At 42.5% G+C, this 21518-nt stretch overlaps 1 protein-coding gene across 2 annotated transcripts in view; it reads right to left on the reverse strand.

Annotated features, from left to right (window-relative positions):
• KCNQ3 (potassium voltage-gated channel subfamily Q member 3) overlaps nucleotides 1–21518 on the reverse strand; it is a 364542-nt gene continuing 343024 nt past the window's right edge. For both annotated transcript variants that reach the window (XM_054498084.2, XM_054498085.2), the window contains exons 10-15: nucleotides 20334–20536; nucleotides 19267–19369; nucleotides 17036–17167; nucleotides 13485–13583; nucleotides 11335–11419; nucleotides 1–9134 (exon numbers count right to left, since the gene is read on the reverse strand). In XM_054498084.2, the coding sequence (XP_054354059.1) occupies nucleotides 8400–9134; nucleotides 11335–11419; nucleotides 13485–13583; nucleotides 17036–17167; nucleotides 19267–19369; nucleotides 20334–20536 (1357 nt within the window). In that variant the 3' untranslated portion in view covers nucleotides 1–8399. The remainder of the gene's footprint in view (nucleotides 9135–11334; nucleotides 11420–13484; nucleotides 13584–17035; nucleotides 17168–19266; nucleotides 19370–20333; nucleotides 20537–21518) is intronic.

Genomic DNA, 21518 nt, shown 5'->3' on the forward strand with positions numbered 1-21518 from the left:
TCACTGAAATGTCTATTTATTAATAAGTGGTGCAGTATTTATTTAAGATAGAACATAAAAAATCAGGTAAGAATTATTTGCATAATATATATGGAAATCAACCTATTAAAGTTGTTCAAATATCGGACAGAGCCAGAATATAAATTACACATACAGTTTAAAAATTACAGGAAATCATATTATAAAGAGCACTAAAGGCCACTTGTGGAATAGTTGTGTTCCCCTGTAAGCCAGAATGTGAAGAAAGCCTACTCATAGCACAGAGACAAACCCAGGGAGCAAGGCACCAGAATTCTATGCCATAAAAAGGGGTTAAAAAATACAATCCAAAATCAAATATAATGGATTCATGTCACTGGGAACCTCCATTTGTTCTTCAAAGACTGGTGTTTTCCATCACTGCTACATTAGAAAAAGAAGGAAAAAAAATAGCCATATCCTATCTGAAGCAAGGCAGAGATCATTTTTCTCTTTAAAACAACGAAGGACTGACAAATCTCATGAAGTCCACCTGTCTTTCTAAGTTGATTTTTCAGGATGGGACAGAGCCGATTTCACCTCTCCGACAGCGCATCTCTGATCCTTGGCAAAATGGCTGCCCCAAATCTTGCAACTTGGCCACCACCTGGACTCTTAACCCTCAGGGGAACTATGGGGGTGGGAAATGCCCTCTCCTTGGAAAAGTATTCAGAGGGGTATAGAAGGGCCCAATTACCAGATCAGGTTGGCTTCCATGGGAAACCTTGATCTTTTAATACTCAGAAAGAGAGACACAACTGTTCTGAGCTTTTGGCCTCCCACAGAATGTTTTTATAGACTCACCTGTTTCTGCAGAATTTCAGAGCTCAGAAATAAAGGTACAGTCTAGAGACAAAAGACCAGAGTCAGCAGAGACATGGAGATATTTGAACTTGTTTGGTTAAAAACAATGACAGGAGCTCCTTGGGGGCAGAGAACAAGGGGCACTTGTGGATGATCTGCAGCCACACCAAGCCCCAAGAGCTAATGGATTCCAATGTGAACCAGGTGAATAATTTATGAGGCATTATTTTCTGCCACTGACAGCTGGATTGTGAAGCCACTCAAAGGATCTGCTGAACAGACAAGAGGAACAGCTGACCCAGGCATCACTCTACTCTCCAGGGAACTCATGGGTCTGTGATCATTTTACTGCAAAGCTGAGTGAATGTAGAAGGCCGAAGCATTGTGGAGGAGCTAGGGCCTGATTTGAGAGGAAGAAGAGGGAGGGAGAATGGGCTTTCCAGGTACACGGGCTTTGGTTAAATATGCAGCTCTACTTCTTACAATGTGTGACCTTTGACAAGGTCTTGTCTTCAGTTTCCTCATCTATAAGATGGAGACAATAACATCTCCCTCATGGGGTTGCAATGAGGATTGCATGAACTTTAGAGAGAGCTATCATGTCACAGGCAACTCATAAGGAGCGCTTAGGATAAGTTTCTCTCCCCTTCCCTGACCTCGTTTTTGTGGGCAGAGGAAGAGAAGGGAACATTAAAATAAAATATGCTCTCATTTTTTATTACTCTTAGGTATCAAGTTGCAGTCCATTCGACAAGTCTAAGAGGAATTACAAATACATTCCTGAGCACTGAGCTGGGCTTTTGACTACCTAATTGTAAGTCATTCTCAAGTTATTCTTATATACAGCCCATTTTTGGCTGTGTCAAAGAAATTCATTATTTCCCTTGAAGCTTATTTTAAGCCCCTAACAGTGCTATCTGGAGGATGAAGGCTTAGGTAGAATGACAATCTTTAAAATTACTGGGCCAACTATTGTTGTTCTAGAACTTGACCATCCTTCTTTCTGAATATCTCTTAGGAGCTTACACTTCAGCCTGACTCAGGAGAACTGAAACATCCTACCACAGGGATTCACAAGGACTGCTGGGAGCCCTGCCAAATTCTGGCAGATTTATCCCGAGAACAATGTAAGTGGAAACTAACAATGAAGATGTTCATTTGAGCCAACAGATGCCTGTTTACTTCCTAAAATAATCTCCTAGTTACATAACCATAAGATGTCCTAAGTTGAGTCCTGTTTGCTTCTTTGTAGCTTTTGGTGAAGGCCCTAGAGTATCTGCTTATGGCCTGACAACATGGGGATTCTCTGGGACAAGGCAAGAGGACCCAAGCTGTGTTCAAATGAGACCCAGAGATCCCAGTGCAAAGGGACACCTTTGGTAAAACTGGCCACTTTGGGTCATATAGATCCCAAGAGAAATCATGCCTGACTTCCTAAAATCAAAACCATAGGGATTTATCAAGGAGAAACCCTGTTTAATTGGCCTATAGATGAGGATGCAATCTAAGGCATGACTCTGGAGCTGAATGAGTCCAAGTGATGGGCCAAAAAGGTGAACCGGTCCAAACATGCCAGGACCAAGAAGGAACAAGGTAGGAGAGGGCAGAGGGGTGGAGGGCAGAGAGGTGGAGGGGAGGAGTGCCTGCATGGCCATGGGATTGTTCTTCTTCATTCCCTTTCTCAACTGCACCCAGCAGCAGTGGTTTTTGCTAGGCCTTTTGAAGACAGCAGGAATCTGGGAGAAGGAACATCATCATCTTTCACAGCATGGAAACATCAATCTTATTCCAGAGAAGGGAAGAAGTCCCCAAAGGTATGTCTGGTTTAACAGTTTCTCAAGTGGGCCAGGAAGTTCTTATTCATGTTCTGGGCTCAATAGTGATGCTTTGATTTCACTTGCTATTTTATTTTTAGTTTTGTCTCTAACATCTGGAGCAAGGATCAGAAGACCTGAGTTCCAGATTTATTCTGTGACTCAATCACTTCTTCAATCACTGAGGGACATGGTGTGATGTTCTTTGCTCTGAGCTTCTGCTTCTTAATCTAAAAAGACAGGTGGTTGTTCTGGGTGATCAAAATCTCTTCTTGCTCTGTGTATCTTAGAATCCATGAAATTATGTCTCTTTGCATCTATGATAACAAATCAAAATATGAATCACAATTTTCTTACAGGGTTGCTGAGGTTAAAGCCATGAAAGCCTGGGAACAAATCTCCCCAGGGAAGGTTTAAGCAAGCATTAACTCTTTCTTCTGCAAGTTCCCCCATTCATTGCTAGGGTGTTGTCTGATAGCCACCATGCACAGTTGACTTTCCTTGGGAAATCATGAGTTCTTTATTCTTGCTACTTGGCTTTATCTCCTACACATCATCCAGATGGTGCAACATCTGGTACTATATGTCCAATGGAATTGCCACAACTCAGCCACTGAGATCCAACATTCCTGCCTCTCTTCATTCCAATATTCCTACTCTTCTTTATTGTGGTAGACAAGAGTAAGCATTTTTATTTGCAGAGATGTAGTTATTTAAAAAGCAATTATGAAAGCATTTGATTTAATAATTAAGATTGTATCTCCACCATTCTTTTTTCTGAAAAAAGAATTTGGTGTAAATTTAGAGTTCATAAGCAACATCAAAGACTGAGACAATGAAGTCCATGCATACCGTAAAAAATAACATAAATAATAGTCCCTAGTATGCGTCAGTCATTGTACTAGGTGTTTTGTGTGTACATTGATTGTCTCACTTGAAAATCAAAACATGGCAGAAAAGTCAAATGCTTTTGAATGTGCTGAAACTCAAATTTTCTTCCAGGTCATCTCTGTATGATTCCTGTCTCTTTTACTTACACTGCCATTACTGGCTTCTAAAACCACTAAAGCTATGCAGATAGCCTGGTCCTAACATGTTCTAAACTGGGCATTAGTGAGGGGCTGCCTGCTGGCTTGTTTAGGGGCCAGTTGGCTCAGTTTGGAATGGTATAATATCAGCAACAATAGCGTTGGGTTGATTTGAATATAAACAATTTAGACTTAAAAAGTTCATTCTGAAAAACAAGCCTTCAAGGACAAGTGAGGACATGAAGCAAATTCCTAAGGATGCCTGGGGTTCAGGAAGCAAAGAAGAATCTTTGGTTATTCATGAAAACCAAATACCAGCTATGTGGCATCTTCTGGGGAAGCACAGGGGCGGGAGAATCCTGGGGTGTGTTTGGCAGCACTGTCCAAAGTACAGTTGACTTCTTAGGCTGCTGAACAAATTTCTTCTCTTGCCCCAGGAGAATTTGATCTGCAGGTTTCCATAAGTAAAGTAACATCTTTCTCTTGAAATAGGTGCTGTGTCATAGTCTGTATCATAAGCTTCTCTTGGTCAACATGATGAAATGAAAGTAGCTCAGCTCCTTGCCTGGTCTCAATCTTAGTAGGGATTAGGAGAGAAGAAAGCTGGTTTCTCCAACAATCTTCCTCAGATTCCCTAGAATCCCCTTTTTTTTGCACAGCTTCTCTGGAGCTATGAAGTTCAAAGCATTGAATCCAAACTCGAAGTCCCCATTCAACCCACTCAGCCTTGACTGGGCTGATTGGATCATTGCCATTTTGATGTAGAATCTTTGCTCTCATTTTCATGTTCAATTTTCTATAGTTTCCAAGCTAGGAAGCATTTCTGTCTGTATAGAGTTGTTTGCAGGGATGAAATCAGGTATTTTATTTTCCTGGTAGACATAGTTGGAAGGGACCTCTGATATTTGAGACCTCTAGATTCCTAGTATTTTGTTGGCAGAAACTGTGGTTTTCTTATCTCTGAATTTCCAGTGCACTGCACAGTTCTGGGCATATATTGGTGCTTAATAAACCTTGTTAAATGAATAAACAAATGACTTTTTCTTTATTACACCCCCATTTCAGTAGCATGGAATTATGAGAATGATTTTGCCAAATTATGAGTAGGTCCTGTTATATTAGGTTTTTCTACAGGAAATTATTCTTTTAAACTACAGTGTCTAGGAACTACCTTGCACAAAATAGACACAGGAAGCATAATCATTGATTAATTAGTTCATTTTTAACCTATACACCTTGGGGTTATCTGGTTATGTTTTCATGAAAACTAGGGCTTTGTAATATCAATGTCATGTCTAATAAGCCTAAATTCCCAGTTCTAAAAACAAAGTTATTCAATAGCACTTTCTCACTTTGATGTGTTTTTCTTTTCTTGAAATAAATTTTTTCTTAAGCTTTTGATATTTGCTTTTGTGCTGACATTTGATAGTCAAAACTCAAACTTGATCTCAAGTACTTCTTTCTCAGCTCAGTAGGACCATGTTTCGCCTAACATTTGTGAAGTTGATTTATCTCATTCATTTTGATCTTGCTAAAATATGACCTTTAAAATTTTTCATGTCACATTGTGACCCGGAAAGACCAAATACATACATGGGATCAGAGTTTTACCTGATAATATCATTCCTAGTTTGAGGATGGAATTAATTTGTCAATATTTCATGGAGTTCTGCTGAAATGATTGCAATTTCTTGGGCAAGTTTCAGAACGACTAGTATATCTGTGGTCATGTCATCTTGGGTCATGTTGTTAACCAGTTCCATTGGATTATCACGCTGTTCCTTTGTCTGACGAAAGGATCTTTGTGAAAGCACACACTGTTTCTTCCCATAACTCACATTCAATTCCAGACCCTGAATTTCTGCTTGCTCACTGTGAGCCATGTTGTTGCGATTGTCTATGCGTAGGCAACTTGAGCAGGTTTGGTTTGCCTTTCTGGAATGTATTTTTTGGGGAACAAAAGGAGAATATCAAAGCAGAGTTATTCCAGAAGATCATTTTTCTCTTTTCCTTTTTGTTTTCTTAAATGGGGAAAAAACAGCTCTTAAGGTACTTATTATTTATTCATTCATAAAACATGTATTTTGTCTATGTCTATACTGATAAAGACAACTTACTAGATGTTAGATGATCAATACTTCCCTACTACTGATCAATACAAACCCAATCTCTGCTGTCCTGGTCTTATGACCCAGCAGGGAAGCTAGACCGCCTGCCTATGGTTTAGGAAATAATACAAGCTCCAACCCTTTCAATAACCCTAGGTTATTGAAAGAACCTAAGGTAGTTCCTCCAATTTTGGATCAATGGTAAATACTTTAAGCTAGAATTCCATTGAGTTGCTGGAAAATGCATCTATTTGTAAAATACTTAAGATAGTAAATTCTTCAAGAATATTAATAAGTTAAAAAAATTAACTGGCGCATCTGTGGAGAGTATGAGTCACTCTCCTTTATTGTTGGTTTCCAGTAACTCGTGTACATAAAGAAGAGCATAGTAACATGTTGGCTGTTAGGCAGGTGATCATCTCAAGTGAAAGATTCCAGGAAGATCAGGATTCAATAATCAAGCCCTCAGGAAGAGGCATAGGGTTTCTTAGGTTGTAATCCCCAGTGGCACTTTCAGCCATATTGAAGGAGTGGGGAAAAGGCCCAAATAACCCATGCCCTTTGTCCTTCAGATTGCCAGCAAGTCAAATGGAAACCCATAGGGCACGGGCTTCATGTCTGATGCATTGAGCATTCTGGTGTATTTCCCATCTCAGACTTCAAGATCTACACCCATCCATTTGTGGGGCTCTCAATAAAAAACACCCTTCTGCCACTCACAATGTCTGCACTTGGCCTGGGACTTCGGGCTTTGGTTCTAAGTTCCTAAAGTCAGGGGTCAAGCTCTAATCATTACTGTATTCTGAGCTTTTTGTACAGTAACTGTTGACATGTGAGTTGAAAGGAACCTATCTCTGAGGAAGTGATTCCTGTCTCCAACATACTGCCAGACTCTTGTATTAGGAAATGATGAAACCATCAACCAAACGTCTGCCATAGCTACTGTGGCTCTTGACAAGACTGTGAGGGAGAATAGCAGTGTCAGCTGCATACAGACATTTGTTTAGGTCAGCTGGCTTATCTTGATTGTCACCATGGCAACTATCCACAACCAGTGCCTAGGTGTGTGAGAAGAGTGATACAATAATACTGTGGTGTGGTCATTTAGCTAATTCAGTCTAAGCCTAACAGAAACCTTTTCCATCAAAGTTTTTCAGAGCATAACAACATCTCATAAGAGGCCAGAGGATGGCTTGTGCTTAATATCACACCTGTACAGTAGGGCAGTGCTTCCCAGGCTGTCTGCTTAAATTTTAGCTTGTCTTATGGTTACATATGGTTTTAGTATTTTCATTTTAAAAATCCATAAATTTGGAAAAGTAAAATTGGATGGTTCCGGAAATTTTGCCTGTTTGCACATCCATAAATGTAGCTTGCTTGTATTATTTTTTTCTAGATCTAAAACGCATTGCATCAAGCAAGCATGTTTTGCAATAAAAGTGGAAATCCCCCTCCTGCTGGATAAACTGAGTGCTTTCCACGCTACACAAAATCATATATCTTGACACAATCACTAGGATGCATTATGTAAATGGAAGAGTGGTGTGGTGAGGGGAAACAAGGGCGGGGAGGGTGAGCAGACCTGACTTTTGAGTCCTGGTTCTCTATGGGACAACTGAGTGACTCTGGGTGTGTCACTTTACCTGAGCCTAAGATTCTTCGTTTATAAAAGGAAGTCCTTGGACTAGGTAATTTCTGTGTGCCTTCTTGACTTTAATTTCTATTTTAGATGGATATTTTGTACTTCAGTATCATGGGAAGAAATGGGAGTTGGAACTTCATTTGAAAGGCACTGAACTTAGCTCCTGCCCAGAGGGGCACTTCACTTCTGATAAATTCCATTGTCCTTGGCTACATAAATTGGAAACTATTTTAACTTTGTGTGTGTGTGTGTGTGTGTGTGTGTGTGTGTTTTCTCCCTGCCAATTCATAACTCATCAGAAATGTTACACTTGGGATTACCACAACTTTTTACAGATAAGGAAACTGAGGCATGATACTAAATAACATCAGACCACATGAGGTCTTTTTGAGAGCTTTTAAAAGGTTTTGCCTTAAGTATTTCTTTAAATTCTTTGTTTTAGAGACACAATGACTATCTTGTTCCTTTCCTAATGTTAGCTTAGTAGGCAGCCCCACTGATACACAATGTGGTTTTGTTGGGAAAATTATTTCCTTGCTTTCAAAAACAGTTAATTGCTGGAGCGTTTTACACAAGAGGGCAGTGATCCTAGAAATAACTTAAACTACTTTCTTTGCTTACCAAACCAAAACCCAAACCAGCCAACCAAACAGACAAATAGCATGGCTCATCAGTAATTTCTCCCTGTACTGGTCCAATCGTGATTAAAAGTAAGAACGGCAGATAAATGTGTATCCTAGAAGAGATTAGCGGAACCATTTATATAGTGTAAAGTCATGCAAACCATGCTGAAAAGGAAGCACTTTGTTGTGGTGACATGGGGAGGAAGAGGCTGTAGGAAGCCCCTGCCTGGGTGGGGCCACCACGCACACACATGCATTTGATGCAGCCATTGGTGTCCCCGCTGGTAAGCGTCGGGTGTGAGAGTAAGTGAACTATACAAAGTCTGTCTACATTACAAGGAAGGGTCAGCCAGTGACCTCTTTTAAGTGGGCTTGTTGGAAGGTGTCCATACTGAATCAGAAATCCCATCCCCTGTGGACGACAGAGGCATGGAGCCGCTGGGCGTGAAGGGGTCAGTGTCTGTGTCCGTCTCACCCTCGGCGAGGTACCGCTTCTCCCTCATCCAGCTCGACCCCCCATTGGGGCCAAACACATAATCATCTCTGTCCTGGGAGATGCTGAAGCCACTCGGAGACCTCTCCAGCTCCTCGTGGTTGACCGACATCAGGGACAGAGGTGTGTCGCTGTCTCGCGTGATGCTACGTCTCTGCCGAGGGGAGATTCGGTCCGAGTAGGGGCCCTGCAGGTCAGCCTGGGAGTGGCAGCTCACTCGGGAGTCGAGAAGAGTCAAGATAGGCAGGACTGTGGGCCTCTCCACAAACGTTGTTGCCGAGGAAGGAGGAGTTGCCTGAACCTTTCCAGAACTGGGTCCCCCTCGGGGCAGGTTCACAGGGTCATGTGCAAAAAACCCATAGGGGCTGACTTTGTCAATGGGCACCTGGTGGAAGCTGTAGGGTGGTTCCGGGGGGCCTGTCTCAGAATAGTTGCAGATGATGGTTTTCAAATCGGAATACCTGTTTTCCTCTTTCTTCTCTGCTTCAGCTGGCGAGGAGGTGCCCTTGGTTGGGTAATACTCCGTGACTTGCACCTGCAACCGTTCCATGTGTTGCATGTGCATATCCACGAGGAAGTCCAGCTTCTTCCCCATGTCCTGAACCTGGAAATTCAAAGGAGCTGTGAATGACCACTTTCTCTGAGGGTGGGGATCATTGCTATTGGTTGGGAGGAAATATTCTTTTTTTTTTTTTTTTTTTTGAGACAGAGTCTCAGTCTGTCACCCAGGCTGGAGTGCAGTGGCGCGATCTGGGCTTACTGCAACTTCCGCCCGCCGGGTTCAAGCAATTCTCTGCCTCAGCCTCCCAAGTAGCTGGGATTACAGGCACCCGCCACCATGCCAGGCTAATGTTTGTATTATTAGTAGAGACAGAGTTTCACCATCTTGGCCAGGCTGGTCTTGAACTCACCTCGTGATCCACCTGCCTCGGCCTCCCAAAGGGCTAGGATTACAGGCATGAGCCACCGTGCCTGACCGGGAGGAAATATTCTAATACTGGATTTACTTTTCAGAAGGGAAGATAATTCTTGCAACTCTTAATAATAAAAACAGCTAATAATTTATTTTGTGCCTCCTACTTCCAAGCCTTGCACACTAGGTATTAGTGTTAATCTAGAGAAAAACTAGGCAAGGTCTTCTAGGAAGCAAAGGTGGAAAGCAGAGAGATGCTTTGAAGTGTTACAGGCCTGCTGTGTCCCCTAGAGGAGGAAGTGGCCTTGCTAATGTTGCCTGGGTCAAGGAGCAAGAGTTCTCAATTTAGGAACATTTCCTTAGACAGAAGCATGTGGGCTGTTAGTCTGTGTTTCTTCTACATGGTGATTTAAGCCCTAAAAATACAAGGGTAGTGGTTAGCAAGAACTGAGCTTCTCAGAACTGAAGACCCTACCTAGCAGCTTGCTCTTGCCTGCCTAAGTTGGTACCTTACTTGAACTTTTGTGAATGAATATACATGAGTGTGTGTGCACATGTATGTGATGTTCTTGCTTTGACAATTCACGACTCACCAGGAAACACTGTCTTCAGGTGTATCATCCCATTTTACAGGTGAGGATATGAGCACCATGATCAGCAGATGCCAGGATGGCATCTGAGCCTCAATAATAACGGACCCTTTTAGAAAAGTTACAATCTGACTCTGTTTTATGCACTTTATTGACTTATGTGAATTTTATGACAATCCCCCAAGATGGATACTATTATTATCTCTATTTCACAGGCAGGAGAACAGACACTGAGAAATAAAGCAGAGTGGAAATTATAAATTAAAATTTAAAATGAAAACAAAATTCTTGATATAACAAACAGGAATAATTCAGATTTGCTTCTACCTCTCCTGCACAGGTCCCATTTAGGATTTTGAATAAAACGAAAGGATTAATATGATCCTTGAAAAACTGGCAGTACCATTTATCTAATGTAGAGTAAGGCAGATGATGCTAGATTATGAGCTCTTTGCTATGAAAGCAAGAGTGAGCTGCATGGTGCTGTGAGTGAGCGGGTTTCTCGTTCCACCTTGAATGGATCTCACCTGTAGCCTGCCCTCCTCCCAGCCTCTTCACACAGGCCACCCACTGCCTGGACATTGAGAAATGGAGGACACACAACATGTGGTGGCAGGTCACTAACATTTCCTAAGGGGTCACCATGAAATGCATTATAATTGTAGCTACTATCAAGTGTTCACTGTGTGCCCACTAATATTATGGGTAATTTTCATGTATCAACTCAATCCTCACAGCAACCTAATAGGGTATTATAATCCCCATACTACAGATGAGGAAAACTGAGGCTCAGAACAATTAATTAACTTGCATGTGATCACTCAGTAAATGCTGAAATCAGTGATTTGATTTCCACATCTTTTTTGAATGGTAGGTAGTAGTACTCAAGTATCTTATCTCCCTTTGAAAAACAATGGTGGGGACTGGGCACAGTGGCTCATGCCTGCAATCCCAGCACTTTGGGAGGCCAAGGCGGGCAGATCACCTGAGGTCAGGAGTTCGAGACCAGCCTGGCCAACATGGTGAAACCCCATCTCTACTAAAAATACAAAAATTAGCTGGGCATGGTGGCAGGTGCCTGTAATCTCAGCTCCTCAGGAGGCTGAGGCAGTAGAATCACTTGAACCCGGGAGGTAGAAGTTGCAGTGAGTCGTGATCGCGCCATTGCATTCCAGCCTGGGCAACAGAGTGAAACTTTGTCTAAAAAAAAAAAAAGAAAGAAAGAAAGAGAGAAAAAAGAAATAGCATTTGAAAATAAATTTTACAGATCTGGTTTTTGGTGAGAGGAAGAAAAGACTTACCTGTCTTTCAACTTTAACAAACTTCCCCATCATGCTTTGGTCTTCGATTTCTGATGTGGATGGTCTGGCTACATATGGTTCATTCCTAAGAAGAAGCAAACACTTCTATAAGATCATTATATCTATTTTTGCTATGCAGGGTAATTTCGGCTAGGCAGGCCATGGCCAACAAAGCCATCATTCTCACCCTCACACTTGTGTGGCATAAAAGAGCACCATTCAACTCTGGAGGCATATGTGAGTCAGGAAAAGTCAGAGTTTTTCTGCATTCAACACTGGTATCTTATGTTTACCTCCACTGTAGGAAAATTTGAAGCCAAATATCAAGCTGCTATTAAGGAGGCTTTGCTTTGTGTTAAATATTATAAAGCACCTAACAGTACCTAGAGTATCTAGTTCCTTTAATTTAAATTCCTTAGCCTTTCATTCTTAGATTTGAGATTTGAGACTTTTACTCTGAGTGTGTGTGTGCAGGTGGAGAAGGGGTCATCTAACATCTGAAATTACTTACAGTGGGTATAAATATTTCATCTGGCCAATTTTAATAAGAATGAAGAATCCCAAATCTTGAACATGATGCAAAAGATGACACTGGTGAGGAATGGAATTGAAATGTGTGCTGAATTTGATTTTTGGTTATCCACAGTTAATATCTGCTTAATTCTGGTTAGTTTGAACATTTTTATGTTTTTTGCAGATCAGAACTTTCAGGGAGTCTAGCTATTTGCTAGAAACCATTCATGCTAGGCACTTTCTCAATAGTTGATTTCTCTCTCTCATAGGCTACTGAATCCTGCTTAGTAGGATAGTCTTTGGCTGAGAAGCCTTAAATTTTAAAAAGACGTCAAAAATTGGTGGCCCATGTGCTAAATCCAGCCAGCTAGTGTTTTCTTTGGCCTGCACGGGGTTTTAAAACATGTAAGCCATCTCAAAAATTGAGAATTTCATGTAAAAGCTGGATATTCTGTTTTCTGGAAACAGAGGATCCACATCCCTAAAAGAAGGTAGGGCCCTCATTCCTAAAAGAAGGTAGGGCCCTCATTCCTAGAAGAAGGTAGGGCCTTCATTCCTAAAAGAAGGTAGGACCTTCATTCCTACCTCCTTTAGATAGGGCATGTGTTCTCCAGGTGCCCACAGTCCCATCACTCCCTATTCTATCCCCAGGGCTGAGGTTAAATATTAAAATATTAAATTGCTTTGTATCATCATGTTAATGCTCTTGATTCTTTTTTTTTTTTTGAGACGGAGTCTCACTCTGTCACCAGGCTGGAATGCAGTGGCACGATCTCAGCTCACTGCAACCTCCGACTCCCTGGTTCAAGCGATTCTCCTGCCTCAGCCTCCCAAGTAGCTAGGATTACAGGCATGCACCACCACGCCCAGCTAATTTTTGTATTTTTAGTAGAGATGGGGTTTCACTATGTTGGCCAGGCTTGTCTTGAGCTCCTGACCTTGTGATCCACCCGCCTCAGTCTCCTGAAGTGCTGGGATTACAGGCGTAAGCCACCATGCCCGGCCTCTTGATTCTTTTATAAGTGGAAGGTTCGTAATATTTCTTAAGCCTAACTCCCTCACTCATTGTGTTACCTGCCTTGAAGACATTTGGGAATAAAGAGATGTAAATTTAGGCAGTGGATTTTCTAAAGAACATCTTATTCAAAATTTTGAAGCTTTGGAAGGAGGAGAGCTGCTCTGTTAAGGGACAAAGCTCTCTGTGTTACAATGTTGTCAGGGGGCTGATATCTGAGTGTCTTCTCTGGCTTTGTCCTGGGAGGGGTATCAATCAACTCAAAGGTAATTATGCAGGATGGAGAATGCTCTGGGTTCTGCTGATGTGAAGTTTTCTTCCTGTTTCAATAAAGTTCATAACTCTCCTCTGTTTTGTAACAGGGAAACAGGTGGGGCTATTTTCATTTTCAAAAGTTATAGGAAGAAATATCATCCACATGGTCTGGGAAGAGGAGTGAGAAGATTTTTGTACAGAAACCTTCAAATGGCCACCAACTGAAACAAGCTTCAAACTGTTTCTTCATTTTACTTAGGAGAGTGACAACTTGACCCACATAAAGGACCCCAGCTGAGGTTTGGGGGTGGGGATGCTCTACAAACTTTGCACCCCTGGCCCATCAGTCCATGTCCACTGGCCCCACCTGGGAGATTGCTGGGATGGGAAGGTGAATGCTGACCCTTTCTGAGACTTCTTGTGTTTTGGCGTGGAGGGAGGTCCAGGGGTGAAAATCATATCTATTCTGAAAGAAACAAACAGAGCAGGGATTAAATTATACAGAGCTTTGTTTTGACAGGAAAACAAATCATTCTATTCTCTCTGGAATGAGATAAGGGTTTGGAATACATAAGAGGAGAGGAGATGAGAGGAGAAGAGAGGAGAGGGGAGGAGAGGAGAGGAAAGAGAGAGTGCATACTAGCTACAGAGAGAAAGAAAGAGCCAGACAGAACCTATTACCTTGGTATATTCTTCTGCTTGTTTTTGATCTGGTGATACTGAAAGCATCTTTCTATCCCAGGGGAGAGGGAGGCAGACAAACCACTGAGAGAGGTGACGGCTGCATCTTGTTATTTTTTTTTTCATAGGAAATGTCATAGGTGGACTGCAAACCTGCCTTGTCTTCCAATTCTTTTATCCCTTCCAAAAACATCTAGTTAGGGAGCTTTACAGGCAAATCCTAGGCTACATATGCAGCTGCACACATCACTGCTGCTCTGTGGGCATCTCTGGCCAGTAGAAAGATAGATCCAACACCAGCTTCCATTCCTGCTTCTATTTCTGCAGGAGGCACCAGCTCCTTTTTAAATAACTTTTATTTTAGGTTTGGGGGTACAGGTGAATGTTTGTTACATAGGTAAACATGTGTCATGGGGGTTATCTTTTCTGCTACTCTCCCTCCTACCACGCTACCCCCTCAAGAAGACCCAGAATCTGTTGTTTCCTTCTTTGTGTTCATAAGTTCTTAACATTTAGCTACCACCTGTAAGTAAGAACACGCGATATATGGTTTTCTGTTCCTGTATTAGTTTGTAAGGATAATAGCCTCCAGCTCCCACCGTGTTCCTGCAAAAGACATGATCTTGTTCTTTTTTATGGCTGCATACTCTTCTGTGAGTCATCAGTTCCTGCTCTACGCCTGGACCAATAGGAAAGAAATGTTGCCCATCACGCTATAGGTTGGGACAGGGGTGGGAGGGAAAGCAGGCTTGAAGGCTTATCAGAGGTCCAAGACCATTAAGACTATGCACCCTGAAATAGTCATGGCTCCTTCCGTCTCCTCCTTGGAAACCCAGCTGCTTCTCCACTGACAGCACTTCCTTTCTCTCTTGCCCCGCAAGGTCAGCATGGCTGGGGATATGCAATCAGAGGTCCAGATGTTCACCCTCCAGCCACAAATGCTAGAAACACATTTGCTTAATAAGTAGCAAAAACTATGACACTGTCATAGTCCACTCTATACTTATTAAAATTGGCTGGTATTTTTGAAGTCTGGCATGCATTAGACATCATGCTTCATCCTCATCTCTCAGAGAGCCATACTTGCATAAATAACAGCATGTTAGGCTCAAAATTTGTTCACACATCTATTCATTCAGCAGGCAGCGAGCACTGCCTCTGTGCTTGCCACTATACTAGGAAGTCAAAGTTGATATTCCAGTTAGAGATAAAGAAAGGCCTGCTGGGTGCAGTGGCTGACGCCTGTAATACCAGCACTTTGGGAGGCTGAATCACCTGAGGTCTGGAGTTCGAGATCAGCCTGGCCAGCACGGTGAAACCCCATCTCTACCAAAAATAAAAAATTAGTCAGGTATGGTGGCACTCGCCTCTAGTCCCAGCTACTTGGGAAGCTGAGACAGGAGAATCACTTGAACCCCGGAGGCAGAGGTTGCAGTGAGCCGAGAGTGCGCCACTGCACTCCAGCCTGGGTGACAGAGTGAGACTCCATCTCAAAAAAAAAGAAAAGAAAAGAAAAAGAAAGGCCATGGAGAATTACACCTCCAACCTGACAGACAGCATCATTAACTTCCAACCCAGTCAGTGTGATGTTCCTGTTCTCTAGCAGGACACTCTAGTGGGACAACATCACTCGGACAGGGAAGCTGAGGCCCAGAGAGGACGTGTGTCCATTGGAAATCTCACACATATCAGAGAGTGAACTGCAATAGGATTCTGGTTTCCTGACTGTTATTCCATGACTATTGACATCATAACTGCCGTTTTTACAAAATGCTTTTTAAAAGGGCATTTTTACACCTTATTAAAGATTTGATACATTTTAAAAGTAGAAAAAAAAAGTCACATATGGAGTCATCATCTCAGTACAGCCACTGCAATCTCTCAGGGGAAGTCCTACTCCTTTTCTCCAGGCCCTGATATGGGAAAGTGTGTGCATGTCCTGTGTATTTCTGAATAAGCATATGTGTGCAAGTGTTTAGAATCATATCATACCTATATATTAGTTAATATCATCACAAGGTCTAGGCAGAGTATATTTATTCTGCGACATATTATATATGACATATAAACATACATATGCAGCTATAGATATATACATATGCATATATATGTGTACACACATGTCTGCATGTATTATTGGTAATTATATCATGCATATATATCCACAAATCACATAATTTAAAAAATCTCATTATATGCTGTTTCTAAATATTATTTTATGGCTGCATAACTTTTTTTTTTTTTGAGATGCAGTCTCACTCTGTCGCCCAGGCTGAAGTGCAGTGGTGCAATCTTGGCTCACTGCAACCTCCGCCTCCCAGGTTCAAGCGATTCTTCTGCCTCAGCCTTCCAAGTAGCTGAGATTACAGGCATGCGCCATCATGCCTGGATTTTTTTTTGTATTTTCAGTAGAGAGGGGGTTTCCCCATGTTGGTCAGGCTGGTCTGGAACTCCTGACCTCAACTGATCCACCTGCCTTGGCCTCCCAAAGTGCTGGGGTTATAGGCATGAGCCACCGTGCCCAACCAATGACAGCATAACATTTTAATGAGAGCAGGTACCATTCTTTCCTTACCCATTGTTTTATAATTAAGGAAATATGCTGTGTTAGAGAGAATAGAGACTTTCTAATCAGTTGGAACTGGTTTGATTCCCAGCTCTGCTCCCTGCTAGCTGGGTAGGTCCTCTGTCCTTTCAGCTTCAGTTTCCTCATTGGAAAAATGGCACTCTAATGCAATATCTTGTGATTTCATAAGGGAGTATAAACATGTAGATGGAGTACTCAGGAGTTCAATAAAAATGATGGCAATTATTAGTTGGGCATTGATGCTATTTCCATATCTTTCGCTATTATAAGTAATACCTGATGAACACTTTTAAATATGGTAAAGAATTGTATTTAGAATTAGGCAGCTGGATTCGGTTTAATTCGGATGATCCTGTTTTGTTGGCAACATCGAAAGCATCACAGTCAGAAGCCATTTAAACGTGTGCTTTCTCCTCTCTGACAGGCCTGATCAGGGTGCTGACTTTGGCCATGGCAATGTCGTACAGCTATTTCACAGTCTGTCCGATCTAGTGCTTTGTTGGCCTAGACATCCACAAGGCTTCGTGGATATTTTTCTTCTTAAAATCTCTCCCTGCATTTTGAATTACTTCTGAATACCTCTCACCTTAAACTCTAAGGTTCATATGGCTTTGAGGGGAGTGCAGTCCCTCCAGATGTGACTGTCTCACCTTGTCTGAAGGTACTTTATCCTGGAAAGCATGTCGAGATGCCCGGCAGAATACTGCTCAATCACATCCTTCACGTCATAAGGCCTCAAAGTCTCCTTGAATTTTTTTTTATAGAGACGGAATTGTAGAATTCTGCAAGGCAAAGTAGAGGCATCTGTGCATCACATGTGGAGAGTGCAGGGAACTATAACAGAAGGCTAGCAAACTCCAGAGCGGGGGGGGAAAGGACCAAAGATAAAAAAGCGTGCTGAAGAACTTCCAACATTTGGTTCTGGTTCTACCCCTTGAAACACACAGAGTTAGTACATCTCCATCAGGATTACTCCCTTCAATCATTTGAATAATAAGCAAATGATAGTATTAATAAGAGCTAACATTTATTGAGCACTCACTGTATGCCAGACCATGAGCTTAATTAATGCTTTATGAACAATCCTGATAACAGATCCATTTATAGATGATGTGATTGTGATTTGGACCTTCAGCATCATCCCAGGGCCATATAGCTAATAAGGGCTGAGCTGATCCTCAAACCCAGACAGGGTGCTGACAAGGCTGGTGCTCTTAATCACTGTCACACTGCTTGCTATTTGAGGACAGCTGATATATCTCATCCTCAAGAGCCTCTTTAATTATTTTGCTTGGGAGCTCCTAGAAAAGAAAAGCTGGTTTCTGTTCCCTGAGTTTTCTCAGGTTCCTTATAAAATGGGGCACCCAGAACTGGTAGATGAAATCAAAGCCTCACCTCCATCCTTTATTGATTCCTCCCTGGAAAGCAATCAAGTCACCCCTGATGAGTAGTGTTCCTTGGGAGCCTCATCATAAAGTTAACTTCTGTTGAGCACAGAGTTTGTTCAAACCCCTAATCACAGGTCAGTGTCAGGAGGTCACAGCCCTTCCCAGGCCCTTCCATCTGGTGCTTGCGCAAGTCATTTTAATGGTGCATTCAAAGTTCATTTTGTTTGTCATAGCTCGTGGCTTCAGCCTCTAAACATTATTTTTGGTATATTGATTACGGTACTATCTAATTTGCTTGCCATCCTTCCCATCTTTGTGCCATTTTATAAGCCTTCTCTTTACATAGTTCCATACAGGTGAGAATCTATAAACTAAGGCTCACAGGCCAACTCTGGCTCACTGCCTGATTTTAATAGTAAGGTTTGACTGGAACTCAGTCACACTCATTCCTTTAGGCACTGTCTATGGCTGTTTTTGTGCTACAGTGATAGAGCTGAACACTTGCAGCAGAGAACTATGGACCACGAAGCCTAAAACATTTACTTACTATCCGACCCTTTCAAGAAAAGTTTGATGACCTCTGAATTAAGACATCAATGAAAATGCTAAAAGAAGAGAAGAAGACGGTAGAGACCAGACTATGCAGTGTCCCAGCAGAGATCACCCTCCAGGTCAACACAGGTTCATTAACTAGTTTTCTCTGAATAAAGGCTTTCAGCCAGTGAGGAATCCAGATAGCTGTGTTTTCATACAACCACATTTCTGTCATATCCTACATAAAGGTGTCAGGAAAATCCACGTCCAAGGCTTTGCTGAGGTCTATACATTGTAACACTACTGTGCTTCCCTATCTATTGGACTGGGAATCTTGCTGAAAATACCATGATCAGCTGGAGAATTCACCTTAGTTTGTAGAATTCACTGCTACCTTTATGAAGTGCTTACATGCTGATAAAGTTTAGGTAGTAGCATACTTTTTTCCTTTTCTTGCAGAATTCTAAAGCAAAACAGAAATAGCTAGAATGGATTATGGTCTCTGTTGATACAGACAAAAAAACTATAATTTATTATCTTGTTAAAAATGCGAACTAATTAAAATGAACTTTATGGATGAAGTTAGGCAGAAGAAAAACCATTTTGAGCAAGAAGTCTCTACAGGAAGAAAACCCTCCACCCTGACGCCCTTTAAAATACATGGTGGTTACAGCCAGAGCAGAACAGAGCAGATGGAAATACTGTCAGGAGGGCTGTGGGACATGTTTATAACAAAGCAGGCACCCAAGAATCACCCATCATGACTTGCTAATGACTGGATCATTTTTCCTGGGGCAGCATACAGTATTTACATACTTTAGGGACCTAACTCAGGGTTAGTGGAGGGGCTTCTCTTCCCCCTTCCCAAAGTTCAAGAGAATTTTATAAGCCTCTTCCTGTGGGAGTTGAGCTGGAGCTGGGGAGGCACACAGGCACAGGTGGGACCACGGGGGCATTACCTGACGGCTCGGATGGCGGCCTTCAGGGTGGGGATCATGTCTTCGACAGGGAAGTCATTCCCATAGCCCCTGTCTTCCGCCATGGGGTCGCCTGTCCCGGCATCTGGGAGGGAGACACGCATAAGAACGGCAGGCCACAGACCCGGAAAAGGCTTGGGGACCCCACTGTTTGGTCAAAGCCTTCCACGCCTCTGGATGTGTCAATCCCCAGAGTCTTTATTTCCATGTTGCAAGACCCCACAGTATTCTCAAGTTGTGATGCTGTTTAGCCTTTCTTGGCACCCTCATTCTTTAATCCAGAAGTCCAAGTCAAAAGTGTGCGCAGCTCAGACTGCTAGTGGGGGAAAAGGCTAGCAGGGAGGAGGAGTGAGCTCCGCAGTTCCAGAGTGGCCCCCAGAGCCAGAAGCCAGCAAAGGACACAGAAGCCAGCAAACGACACACACTGTGCAGGTCTTGGAGCCAGATAGGCCTCAGCTGGGACTTTTGTTTGTCAGTCTCTATCCTGGTGACCTTGGAGAGATCACTTTCTGAGCTGCACACATCAGAACCCTTGGAAAGAACTGAATGATACAGTGAGGATTGAGGGCCTGGGTAGGCTCAGACACTGAGGACACAGGCTTTTCTGCATGTCCTCCCTTTGCATAAGTAAAAGAGGCACATGAGGCCATGGCTCCTACAGCCTCCAGAGGGCGCTTTTCTGCCACTCTTCCCATGTCCTGGTCTGTAGATCGCTTTGCAACTGGCACCGCCCCATCCTTCAAGTTGACCTCCATAACAATTCAATCATGGGGCGGGGGGTGGGGGGGACCCTTAGAAACCAAGGGGACAGGTTTCCAGGCTCCTAACTTGGGAGCCTGCAGCCGTAGACTCCTGGGAATACATCACAATGCCTCAGCCCAAGGGACAGGAGGAGTTAGGGAAGCAAGAAGTAGGCTTGGTGAGGGAAGGGAGACAGTTACCTTGTGGACTCAAAGGTTCTTAAGTGGGGAGAGGGAGAGATGAGGAAGGAAGTGAGCTTGGGGGAGGAAGAAGTGGAGGAGACAGGGAGGGAGATAAAAAGGCATTACCTTCAGAACTCTGCCAGAAAGCGTAGGCTTTCATGCGGAAGGCCGTGCGGAAACGCTCTTTATTGTTTAAGCCAACAGGCTTTGGTTCTTTAGAAGGACTTTCTTCTATGGCATCTACATTCAGAGGGGTAAATAGCTTTCCTTTAGTATTGCTACCACGAGGATTAGAAAGGCGAACCCGATCCAAGAGACCCAGCTTTTGGCTACAAAATAAGCAAAAGTGAACAATTTTCCTCCTTCAGTGCAGGCTCTTAAAACTTCCCATCCCTCCATAAAGACTCACACATGTTCCTCCAAAGAGGAATGGGGACTGTGCATTTCACAGTGCTGAATCTGACTCAGCAGCTTGGAATCGGACAGGGCGTGGTTCAAATCCTAGCTCCACAGCTTGCTAGCTCTTACACCCTGGGCAAGACTTCTCTGAACGTCAATTTTCTCATACGCTTAAATGCAGCTTACATGAGATGCCCGCTATAAATTGCCTAGCTCATCCTAGTATGCTGCAGAGATTCATCTTTCCCCATGCCCATTTCCTGCATCAATAACTTCCTGCCTTTCCTGTGTATCATCCCATGGTAGCCAGATAGTGATTTACACAGACAAATCCTTATCAAATGATTCCTCCTTGAAAAGAAACTGACAACACAAATGACATAAAGCAGCACTCTTAATTTGGTGTCCACAAACAGACCCTCATGGATAGAATTTGGCAGTCCGTGAGTTTGGATGGGGAAAAACACATTTTTAATTTACTAACTTCTAATGAAAATTTAGCATCTCTTTCCATTATGAATGTGGGCAACAAACTCCAGTAATATCCTAAATGCCTGTGACTTGCCACAACAGAAATCACAGATAATTTTATATCCTGTTATTTCAAGGTATTGTTTATGCTTACGATGGCTTCCAAATTATGGTGGTATTCAATCTGCCACCAGGTTCATCAAAAAATGCATATATATGACTACATCTCAAAATTTTCAAGACTTTGATAATGCTGTTTCCATATAATCAGCTTCTTTTGTATATTGTATTTTGTTTATAGATTCAAAATTATTCTGAGAAGGGGTCCATGGGCTTCATGATACTTCTAGAAGAGTTCCTGGTACAAAGAAAATGGTTAATAATGCCAATATAAAGTTGCCCTGGTGCAAAAAGCCAGCTGCACCTTGACTTAAGCCCAAG

Source organism: Pongo pygmaeus, chromosome 7, assembly GCF_028885625.2.
Source record: "Pongo pygmaeus isolate AG05252 chromosome 7, NHGRI_mPonPyg2-v2.0_pri, whole genome shotgun sequence".
NCBI classification, from domain to species: Eukaryota; Metazoa; Chordata; class Mammalia; order Primates; family Hominidae; genus Pongo; species Pongo pygmaeus.